Raw genomic sequence first — 13011 nt, 5'->3', positions numbered from 1 at the left:
AATAAGTCACCATGGGCCCCAAGAAAGCTTCTAGTGCCAACCCTTTGAGAAAAAAGGTGCTAATGACTATTGAAATGAAGAAAGAGATAATTGCAAAGTACGAAAGTGGAGTGCGTGTGCCGGAGCTGGCCAGGTTGTATAGTAAACCCCAATCAACCATCTCTACTATAGTGACCAGGAAAACGGCAATCAAGGAAGCTGTTCTTGCAAAAAGTGCAACTGTGATTACAAAACAGCGACCGCAAGTGTTAGAAAATGTTGAGAGACTGTTATTGGTGTGGATAAATGAAGAACAGATAGCAGGAGATAGCATCTCTCAAGCGATCATTTGTGAAAAGGCTAGGCAGTTGCATGACAATTTGGTAAAGAAATTGCCTGCAACTAGTGCTGATGTGAGTGAATTTAAGGCCAGAAAAGGTTGGTTTGAAAGATTTAAGAATCGTAGTGGCATACATAGATACATAGTGTGATTAGGCATGGTGAGGCTGCCAGTTCGGACCAAAAAGCAGCTGAAAAATATGTGAAGGAATTCAAAGTGTACATAGACAGTGAAGAATTTAAACCTAAACAAGTGTTTAATTGCGACGAAACAGGCCTGTTTTGGAAGAAAATGCCAAGCAGGGCCTACATTACTCAGGAGGAAAAGGCACTCCCAGGACATAAGCCTATGAAAGACAGGCTTACTCTGTTGATGTGTGCCAATGCTAGTGGCGATTGCAAAGTGAAGCCTTTATTGGTGTATCACTCTGAAACTCCAAAAGTGTTCAGAAAAAACAATGTCCTCAAGGCTAATTTGTGTGTGCTATGGAGGGCAAACAGTAAGGCATGGGTCACTAGGGACTTTTTCTATGACTGGTTACACCATGCATTTGCCCCCACTGTGAAAAATTACCTAAATGAAAAGAAATTAGACCTTAAGTGCCTCCTGGTATTAGACAATGCCCCTGGTCATCCTACAGACTTGGCAGAGCGACTTTCTGGGGACATGAGCTTCATTAAGGTCAGGTTTTTGCCTCCTAATACCACTCCTCTCCTGCAGCCCATGGACCAGCAGGTCATTTCCAACTTCAAGAAACTGTACACAAAAGCTATGTTTCAAAAGTGCTTTGTAGTGACCACAGAAACTCAACTGACTCTAAAAGAGTTTTGGAAGGATCACTTTAATATCCTCAATTGTATAAACCTTATAGGTACGGCTTGGGAGGGAGTAACTAAGAGGACCTTGAACTCTGCTTGGAAAAAACTGTGGCCAGAATGTGTAGACAAAAGGGATTTTGAAGGAATTGAGGCTAACCCTGAAAATCCTATGCCAGTTGAGGAATCCATTGTGGCATTGGGGAAGTCCTTGGGGTTGGAGGTTAGTGGGGAGGATGTGGAAGAGTTTGTGGAGGAGGACAATGATGAACTAACCACTGATAAGCTGCTAGATCATCTTCAACAGCAAGAGGCCAGACCTGAGGAAACTGCTTCAGAGGAGGGGATAGAGAAATTGAAGAAGTTGCCTACTTCAAAGATTAAGGAAATGTGTGCAAAGTGGCTTGAAGTGCAAACCTTTTTTGATGAAAATCATCCTGACACAGCTACTGCAAACCGTGTTGGCAACCTGTACAATGACAATGTTGTGAACCACTTTAGGAAAGTCATAAAGGAACGAGAGGTACAGGCCTCTAAGGACAGATATGTGCGACAGAAGTCCAGTGACTCTCAAGCTGGTCCTAGTGACATTAAAAGAAGAAGGGAAGTAACCCCAGAAAAGGACTTGCTACTTCAAGTCCTAATGGAAGGGGATTCCCCTTCTAAACACTAACACCATCTACACTCTCCCCTCCTCCCATCCCATCAATCATCACCAGATCTTCATTAAAGGTAAGTGTCAATTATTCTATTGTTATATTCTATTGTTATTGTAATTATTCTATTGCATTAAACTTAATATTTCATCTGGTAAAATATTTTTTTTTCATACTTTTGGGTGTCTTGCACGGATTAATTTGATTTCCACTATTTCTTATAGGGAAAATTGATTCGCTTTTCGATATTTTCGGTATTCGATGAGCTCTCAGGAACAGATTAATATCGAATACCGGGGGTCCACTGTAGTTGTATAAATAATGTCAACCCATTCGTGACCACGTATCAAACCCGCCAGTCGGACACATATTGGACAGTGATGTCATTTGAACATGGGCAAAAATCGAACATTTCCGCTACTTTGAGCTCAATTTCAAGGTACTTTTCGTCATGAAACCAATCAAAATCATATCTATTTCAGTAATATATCTTTCTTGCACAACAAAATCTCAAGAGATGTTTATGCATGTGAGTTAGTGAGCATGTGACCCAAGTCGTTCACGTTGTCAATCGACAACCAAGAAAATATACGAAATCTAGGACATCTTTTCTCGAATTCCTCAGTTGAAAACTGATTTGTTCGACAAGTAATGTAGTCGACAATTTAAGTTCCACTGTACTGCATACATTAACATAGCATATGAATAACTGTTCTAAAGACAAAAGCCAAAAGTTATTACCTGTACATAGTTAGCATACTCGCACATTCCACGAGTCTCCTCCAGCTGCTCCCGGATCAGATGTTTGCAAAGGTCAAATTCCTTCCTCACATAATGCAAGTGAATTAGCCAGTTTCGTCTCTCTACTGTCTGAAGTTCAGGAGCTGAGGTAAAAGAAAACTAATAATATATAATGGTATATCATATAATATGCCAGGAACATACAATAATTAATCAGTAAAAAATCAAATACATACAGATTGGCCATTACTAATCCTGTAATCAGTAATCCAGTTCCATCAGTAACCCGGCACAATTTCGGCTAGCATATTTTCAAATTTCCGGGGTTCCCACACCAACCTGCCACTACTGTTTGGTGGCGCTACTTCCTTCATAAGTTTTTCCAATTTCTTTTTCCCCATTTATGGGTTATAACCTGCTCACTTTCAGCCCTAGCCATGGTTCCAACGAATAAAAGAAATGATTCTCATTGTGTAAAGCACATACATCATACATTGTCCATAAAAGATAAGGTGGTTTTGAAGCCACTGTCAGTCGCCATGAGCTCAGCTCACTCAGATAAGCTGTGACCAGTAAATCTGGACCTACATATGAGAGAATAGGTCTGTGTGGTAAGTGTGCACTATACATATATAAAAAAATCCTGCAGCACGTAGTGCATGAGAAAAATGGCGACCATACTTTTGGTGTAAAACAGCGACTTTGCGGTGTATTTTCATGTGGTTGTATTATCGTTTTTTTTGGTCTCATTTGATAGAATGGAAGATATATTACAGAAACAGAAATGCCAGGAATGTCTGCACTGTTTATTCTGGACCCTATTTTGAAAGTGACATCTCTTGAAATCTGCGTGAAATTGGCCAAATTACCGATTTCTGACCACCTTACTGGGTAGTTGAAATAGGTAAATGGGCATTTTCCTGTACTTAATTGACAGAATAGAAGGAATACTAGTGAAATAGCTATGAGTTTGTTAGACAGGAACAATGGAATGGGTCAAAAATAAGGTGTAAAGTGGGTGAAATCGCCAATGCATAAATATTGCCAGTGGGTTAAGTGTATTCTAACCTAACCCCTGTAATCTGGCAAAATCACTAATCTGGCACCCTACAGTTCCCGATGATGCCGGATTAGTGATGATCAACCTGTATTTATTTAATAAATACTGAAGTAAATTCTCTCATAACATAAGGAACATATTACTAAAAATCTGCAACTTATGGAGATCAGTGGTACGGAAAATGAAGAATATTTCAGAAAAACTGGATTACATTTCAGGGACCTTCAAATTTACAAAACAGTTTTCATTAAAATATTTTACAAGTACAAATTTCTACAGTTTATCTTACCTTATGCTGATTGCTTTTTGACATGAAAGTGTGTGGAAATGCTCTGCATAATTAGTAGTTTTCCAAATAGCTTGTATCCTTTTTGCAACTATTTGTGTTTGTAACTACATAAATAAGCAACAACATGAATTGCCTACATAAGTGTTGCAGTCTTAACTGTTTATCTTCAGTTTCATTTCCTCATAACTGGGAATTGAATTATGTACTTCAGCTTTTCTTCTGCAATTGGTTTTTTGTCATCTTCTAACAGTTCATTTGTCTCATTCATGTATAACCTTCAAAGCCCTTATGCCTCAGTCCTTGCTGAAGTGACAATTTCCTGGACTCCTTACTGAGGAAATGCCAGAGAAAATACACCTGCCATCCGACTTACGACCTGCTCGACATATGACCACTCGACTTACGACCATGTTTTTTATGCCAAATTTCTGGGAAATAAACAACTGTTTGTGTTGTACACAGTGTTTATCCTAAACCTTACAGTATAAAATACAGTACTAACAGCATAAAAAGTAAAGTAAAAAATGAAATACCAAAATAAAACAATAAAATAAAGTCATTACAAAAATGTGATGTTGATATTCAATAGCAAGGTTTGACTTATGTCCATTTCGATTTATGACCAGTTGGTCAGATCCAGGCTCAGCCGTAAGTCGGATGGTACCTGTATCTAAAATTGTGTGATAAAAACAGCAAGGCACACAAACACTACCAGATAAAAAAAAAAAACTGTAGGAGGAATGGTTAGCAGTAGGGGAGAGGAGAAGATGTGCCTTTCCAAACATTTGGCAAGAAAAATATCATGGTGTACAGTACTCAGATACTTCCAAGTAACTTGAAGTTTATGTACTTATGGAGTGTACTCTCAAAGCCTTCATCTGCTATGCAATTTTGGATGCACTTTTCACTCAAATTTACACAAAACTGCAATATGTGATGTTGCATTATAGAAGAGTTTACTGTACAATTCATTGATAAGGAACAAATAATGCAGAGACTATATGAACTCCTAGGTAGTAGGTTGGTAGACAGCAACCACCCAGGGAGGTACTACCGTCCAGCCAAGTGAGTGTGAAACGGAAGCCTGTAATTGTTTTACATGATGGTAGGATTTCTGGTGTCTTTTTTCTGTCTCATAAACATGTAAGGTTTCAGGCATGTCTTCCTGTTTCTACTTACACTTAGATCACACTACACATGTATGTACAACATATATATACACACACACTCCAGTGAAGAGGCAGGGCCAGGAGCTATGACTTGACCCCTACAGCCACAACTAGGTGAGTACCCCTCATGCTTTCTTCTATTTTCTTATCAGTTCTTCTTCTTGTTTATTTCCTTTTATCTCCATGGGGAAATGAAACAAAATTCTTCCTCTGTAAGCCATGCGTGTTGTAAGAGACGACTAGCATGCCAAGAGCAAGGGGCTAGTGACCCCTTCTCCTGTATACATTACTAAATTTAAAAAGAGTAACTTTCATTTTTCTTTTTGAACCACCCTGTGTCAGTGGAATACGGCCAGTTTGTTGAAAGAAGACTATATGGAATACAGAGATTTGGTAAGTCTTTAACTATATTCATATGATAATCCAAATATGTTTCTATGGTGAAACAACAAAACTTCATGGTCTCACTGTTAACATAATAAAAATATTCATTTCAGTACTCTGAAAATAATTCAGGAATTAGCTTGAAGAAATCCTGATACTTTTAAAATAAACTGTGGTCAGCTTTCAAATAAATTTGGTAATCCTCTCTGGTAAAGCCTGCTTCAGAGAACCTTAGATCTGCCTACAGCTTCTAGGCAACTTACTCTTAAAACAAAAAACAGCTAACTGCTGCCCTGATCAGCAATGTATACTGGGGTAAAATCTAAATGATTTATTTGTTTATTTTACTTACAAAGCACTAGAACTGTTTGATTAATCAGTGATTTAAACATATTCCATTTTTACCATTATCAAATTTATATTATCATTAACAGCTTGTTGCTGTTATGACATAAATCATAACCACAAAGCCAGGGGAACTATTCAAGTATTTTTCACATTGCTTGCCACATCCATTTGTTGTGTGTCATTGGCCAGAAGTGTCATAACATTTAGACAAAAGTAAATATCCGTAGCATATACATTTTTTTTTTTTAACAAGTCGGCCATCTCCCACCGAGGCAGGGTGACCCAAAAAGAAAGAAAATCCCCAAAAAGAAAATACTTTCATCATCATTCAACTCTTTCACCTCACTCAAACATAATCACTGTTTTTGCAGAGGTGCTCAGAACGCAACAACTTAGAAGCATATACGTATAAAGATACACAACATATCACTCCAAACTGCCAATATCCTGAACCCCTCCTTTAGAGTGCAGGCATTGTACTTCCCATTTCCAGGACTTAAGTGCGGCTATATAAAATAACTGGTTTCCCTGAATCCCTTCACTAAATATTATCTTGCTCACACTCCAACAGATCATCATGTCCCAAATACCATTCGTCTCCATTCACTCCTATCAAACACAATCACGCGTGCCTGCTGGAAGTCCAAGCCCCTCGCCCACAAAACCTCCCTTACCCCTTCCTTCCAACCTTTTTGAGGATCACCCCTACCCTGCCTTCCTTCCCCTACAGATTTAAATGCTCTCCATGTCATTCTACTTTGATCCATTCTCTCTAAATGAACAAACCACCTCAACAACCCCTCTTCAGCCCTCTTACTAATACTTTTATTAACTCCACACCTTCTCCTAATTTCCACACTCCGAATTTTCTGCATAATATTTACACCACACATTGCCCTTAGACAGGACATCTCCACTGCCTCCAACCGTCTCCTCGCTGCTACATTCACAACCCAAGCTTCACACCCATATAAGAGTGTTGGTACTACTATACTTTCATACATTCCCTTCTTTGCCTCCATAGATAACGTTTTTTGCCTCTACATATACCTCAACGCACCACTCACCTTTTTTCCCTCATCAATTCTATGATTAATAATTAACCTCATCCTTCATAAATCCATCTGCTGACACGTCAACTCCCAAGTATCTGAAAACATTCACTTCTTCCATATTCCTCCTCCCCAATTTTTCTTTATCTAAATCATTTGATACCCTTATCACCTTACTCTTTTCTACGTTCACTTTCAACTTTCTACCTTTACACACACTCCCAAACTCGTCCACTAACCTTTGCAATTTTTGTTTAGAATCTCCCCTAAGCACAGTATCATCAGCAAAAAGCAACTGTGTCAATTCCCATTCTGTATTTGATTCCCCATAATTTAATCCCACCTCTCTCCTGAACACCCTAGCATTTACTTCTTTTACAACCCTATCTATAAGTATATTAAGCAACCATGGTGACATTACACATCCCTGTCTAAGACCTACTTTTACTGGGAAGTAGTCTCCCTCTCTTCTACACACCCTAACCTGAGCCTCACTATCCTCATAAAAACTCTTTACAGCATTTAATAACTTACCACCAATTCCATATACTTGCAACATCTGCCATATTGCTTCTCTATCCACTCTATCATATGCCTTTTCTAAATTCATAAATGCAATAAAAACTTCCCTACCTTTATCTAAATACTGTTCACATATATGCTTCAATGTAAACACTTGATCTACATATCCCTTACCCACTCTAAAACCTCCTTGCTCATCCGCAATCCTACATTCTGTCTTGCCTCTAATTCTCTCAATTATAACCCTACCGTACATTTTTCCTGGTATACTCATTAAACTTATTCCTCTATAATTTTTACAATCTCTTTTGTCCCCCTTCCCTTTATAAAAAGGGACTATACATGCTCTCCGCCAATCCCTAGGTACCTTCGCCTATTTCATACATTTATTAAACAAAAATACGAACCACTCCAACACTATATCCCCCCCTGCTTTTAACTTTTCTGTCATGATCCCTGGGCAGTGCATGAAATTACCACCTCCCTTTCTTCGTCGACATTTAAAAGTCCCTCAAAATATTCTCGCCATCTACCCAAAACCTCCATCTCCCCATCTACTAACTCCCCTACTCTGTTTTTAACTGACAAATCCATTTGTTCCTTAGGCTTTCTTAACTTATTTAACTCACTCCAAAATTTTTTCTTATTTTCATTAAAATTTCTTGACAGTGCCTCTCCCACTCTATCATCTGCTCTCCTTTTGCACTCTCCACCACTCTCTTCACCTTTCTTTTACTCTCCATATACTCTACTCTTCTTATAACACTTCTGCTTTGTAAATACCTCTCATAAGCTAACTTTTTCTCTTTTATCGCACCCTTTACTTCATCATTCCACCAGTCACTCCACTTTCCTCCTGCACCCACCCTCCTATAACCACAAACTTCTGCCCCACTGCATTTTTAAAACTATTCCAACCCTCTTCAACCCCCCCCCCTACTCATACTTGCACCAGTCCACCTGTCTGCCAATAGTTGCTTATATCTCACCCAAACTTCCTCCTCCCTTAGTTTATACACTTTCACCTCCCTCTTACTTGTTGTTGCCATTTTCCTCTTTTCCCATCTACCTCTTACTCTAACTGTAGCTACAACTAAATAATGATCCGATATATCAGTTGCCCCTCTATAAACGTGTACATCCTGGAGCCTACCCATCAACCTTTTATCCACCAATACATAATCTAACAAACTACTTTCATTACGTGCTATATCATACCTTTTATATTTATTTATCCTCTTCTTCATAAAATATGTATTACTTATTACCAAACCTCTTTCTACACATAGCTCAATTAAAGTCTCCCCATTTTCATTTACCCCTGGCACCCCAAATTTACCTACTACTCCCTCCACAACATTTTTGCCCACTTTAGCATTGAAATCCCCAACCACCATTACTCTCACACTTGGTTCAAAACTCCCCACGCATTCACTCGACATTTCCCAAAATCTCTCTCTCTCCTCTACACTTCTCTCTTTTCCAAGTGCATGTACGCTTACTATAATCCACTTTTCACATCCAACCTTTATTTTACTCCACATAATCCTTGAATTAATACATTTATAGTCCCTCTTTTCCTGCCATAACTTATCCTTCAACATTATTGCTACTCCTTCTTTAAATCTAACTCTATTTGAAACCCCTGACCTAATCCCATTTATTCCTCTTCACTGAAACTCTCCTACCCTCTTCAGCTTTGTTTCACTTAAAGCCAGGACATCCAACTTCTTCTCATTCATAACATCCACAATCATCTCTTTCTTATCATTTGCACAACATCCATGCACATTCAGACTTCTCATTTTGACAATTTTCTTCTTATTCTTTTCAGTAATTATTACAGGAAAAGGGGTAACTAGCCCATTGTTCCCGGCATTTTAGTTGACTTTTACAACACGCATGGCTTACGGAGGAGAGATTCTTATTCCACTTCCACATGGATATAAAAGGAAAAGTAATAAGACCAAGAACTATTAAGATAAAATCAAAGAAAACTCAGATGAGTGTCTATAAATAAACATGTACATGTACATGTATGTGTAGTGTGACCTAATTATAAGTAGAAGTAGCAAGACATACCTGTAATCTTGCATATTTATGAGACAGATAAAAGACACTAGCAATCCTACCATCATGTAAAACAATTACAGGCTTTTGTTTCACACTCACTTGGCAGGACGGTAGTACCTCCCTGGATGGTTGCTGTCTACCAACCTACTACCTATGAACATATGAACATCAAAGTGGTATAAAATACCGACAGGTTGTTAGGTAAGACACATATGCAACAGTTAGGTATCTTTATTTCGAAACGTTTCGCCTACATAGTAGGCTTCTTCAGTCTAGTACAGAAAAGTTGATAGAAGCAGAAGAGACATGAAGACGATGTAATCAGTCCATCACCCTTGAAGTTTTGAGGTGGTCAGTCAGGAGGTGAGATGAAGGCCTTCATCTCACCTCCTGGCAGTATGTAAGGCTCCATCCTGGCCTTCATCTCACCTCCTGGCAGTATGTAAGGCTCCATCTTGGCCTTCATCTCACCTCCTGGCGGTATACAAGGCTCCATCCTGTCACTTCAACTCCATATTGTTTCAGACTATGGAAACAATACTCTTCTCCAGACTGAGGGACTGACCACCTCAAAACTTCAAGGGTGATGGACTGATTACATCGTCTTTACGTCTCTTCTGCTTCTATCAACTTTTCTGTGCTCGACTGAAGAAGCCTACTGTGTAGGCGAAACGTTTCAAAATAAAGATACCTAACTGTTGCATATGTGTCTTACCTAACAGCATATACATATGTTGAAATATATGCTGGGCTATTAGCCATGCAAGCACCCTGCAGGCAAATGTTACCTTCTTTGCAGTGTTTTTTTGCTTGTATTTCCCCTCATCAAACAGTAACTACAAAACAGCATATATGACAATATTTGTATTGTGTCATTATTCTCCCGCTTAAGTTTTCTGACTCTATACAGGAGGTTCTGACGTTTTTTGGAACCTATAGTGACATAAAAACTGACGGTGACGACAATGAAATAGACTAAATATGACAAAAGAGGGACCGGCATTCAAGTACCAGACCTGCTGCCAGACGTGAACCAGACATGAGATGTTTTCCACTACAATGAAATAACTGACCTCCATATCAACTGCACCAGTGTTTAACGGGAAGACAACATGGCAGAAAACCTGATCAACTAAATCTCCAAGGAAATGACAGGTCTGTAGGACTTTTTTCTTCAGTGCCAAACGAGGGAAAGAATTGAGCATTTAAACATGGCTGACCGGCATCCAAACAGCCGCTACTGCCAGACGTACAACTAGCGAAGTGAAATTCTCATCTTTACTGACGTTCATCTGTTGACAGTAGCATCATATCTGTACCACCATCATATCACCTGTACCAGTGCTAACGAGAGGGAAACACAGGAGACATCGTCAAATCAACAGTACAAAACTCCAAGGTTATAGGTCGGATATCCCTCAGTGCCAGTCGTGAGAAAGAAGTGAATAGTTAAACAGTCAAGGTTAATGTTTTAGTAGCTGACCTATATTCAGCTGACCAGTGTACAGTGAGAGAATCATAGCAGAAAACGCCAAATATATCTATAAACTCAAGGAAAGTCAGGTTGTAGGTGGCGTTACTCCCCTCAGTGTTTTAAAAATGGCTGAGACAGCAGAACAGGTCAGGCAGTCAACAACACCACACAACCCCCGATAAATGGAATTGAGGGGGATTTGGAAGGATAAAACCATGGATTAAACCTTTCTGGTCTACCAGAATGGAAAGGAGTTAGAAGTTAATTGGGGAAGCCAGACTGTGAAGTGAGATGGGAAGGGGAGTGTGTAATAAGGGTTTAACTGTAAGGGTTGAGTGAAGTTAAGGGAAAAGTGAGCAGTGAAGAGGGTTTTGAAGAGGAAATTTTACTAGTAATTCAGTGGTGATTGCTAAAGTAGATACTAAGTGTACTAGGGACTGGAAAAGAGAAATAAATATTATTGTATATGAGTAAAAGAGCGAAGAGTGAAAATGGCAGGCATTAGGGGGGTACAGGCTGTAATACATACATAGGTCAATGTGAGACAATACAGCCATTATTATCTCAAACACTACCAAACAGGTGCATACACTGTACTAAAGTACGCATGAAAAACAGAAAAGGCACCTTATGTAAAATGTGTAAGGGGTGGGTGCATGATGGATGTATGTACAATTATAGCAACGGTGCCAGAATTCATTTTGTGTGTAACAAATGCACTTTGGCACAGTTACCCTTTAGCAGTGATGACATTGATTTACCTAATTTTAATACAAATGACCCATTGCCATATAATGATGATTATGATTGTTTTATGAAAACAGGCCTTCACTTTATTCATGTCAATGCAAGATCACTTCTTCCTAAATTGGCAGAGATTAGGATTCTAGCTAACAAAATTAGGGCGGCAGTTATAACCATCTCTGAATCTTGGTTGGATGATACGGTGACTGATGACGAGGTCAAAATAGATGGTTACAATATAAAACGCTTAGATAGGAACAGAAAGGGTGGTGGAGTATGTGCCTACATTAGAAATGACTTAGCTTACAACCCAAGACCTGATTTAAATAGCAATAAACTGGAGATTCTATGGTTTGAAGTGCTGCTTCCTAAGACCAAACCCATCTTAGTAGGAACTAGTTACCGCCCTCCTACCCAGGACCAGTTCTTAGAAGACTTTTCCAGAGTCTTGTCCGGAGTTGAAAACAATTGCGAGACAATAATAATGGGCGACTTCAATATCTGTTTTCAGCAGCAAAATAACGGGCTATGCAAAAGGTATAAGCAAATTCTAGGATTAAATAGTTACACTCAACTAATTAATACTCCAACCCGGATCACACAGTTCTCAGCCACCCTAATTGACCACATACTTTGTAACCGCTCTGAGAACATTAGTCAGTCAGGCGTCATTACCATAGGTCTTAGTGATCATTTCATCATTTACTGCACCAGGAAAATCACTAGGGATAGGATAGGCCTACAAAGGACAATAAAAACGAGGTCAACTAGAAACTACAGTAAAGAAACACTGGTAAATAGGCTACACAATTGTGACTGGACAGAGATAACAAGTTGCACGGACGTAAACGATGCCTGGGAAAAATTCAAAACAATGTTCACTACCATGCTTGATAATATTGCACCAGTTAAAGAGGTTAGGATTAAACGAAGAACTGAACCCTGGATGAATACCGAGATATTAGATAATATGAAATTCAGAGACCAGCTGCTAAAAAGATTTAAAGCAAACAGACAGGATATTGCAGCACTAAATGAATTCCAAAGGGTGAGGAACAGAGTACAGAGACTTATAAAAGGAGCAAAGGTAAAGCACTACTGCTCAAAAATTGAAGAGTATAAGCATAACCCCAGAAAGCTCTGGCAACAACTAAAACAGTTGGGGTATAGCCATAAGCCAGTAGATAGGTCTAACATAGTACTCACTATTGATAATGAGGTATGCCACGAAACATCTAAGGTGGCAAATTGCTTTAATTCCTACTACACATCTGTTGCATCAACACTAGTAAGTAAACTACCAGCTGCATCATATACCTTTAACACAGACTCTGATAAGTTTCAAACATACTATACCAATAAAGG

At 39.0% G+C, this 13011-nt stretch overlaps 1 protein-coding gene across 3 annotated transcripts in view; it reads right to left on the bottom strand.

Annotated features, from left to right (window-relative positions):
- Positions 1–13011, bottom strand: part of LOC128697789 (BBSome complex member BBS4) — a 139737-nt gene that overhangs the window by 68864 nt on the left and 57862 nt on the right. For all 3 annotated transcript variants that reach the window (XM_070090212.1, XM_070090210.1, XM_070090211.1), the window contains one exon: positions 2532–2674. In XM_070090212.1, the coding sequence (XP_069946313.1) occupies positions 2532–2674 (143 nt within the window). The remainder of the gene's footprint in view (positions 1–2531; positions 2675–13011) is intronic.

Source organism: Cherax quadricarinatus, chromosome 31 (assembly GCF_038502225.1).
Source record: "Cherax quadricarinatus isolate ZL_2023a chromosome 31, ASM3850222v1, whole genome shotgun sequence".
In the NCBI taxonomy this organism is placed as follows: domain Eukaryota; kingdom Metazoa; phylum Arthropoda; class Malacostraca; order Decapoda; family Parastacidae; genus Cherax; species Cherax quadricarinatus.
This window is presented reverse-complemented; position numbering and strand designations above follow the sequence as displayed.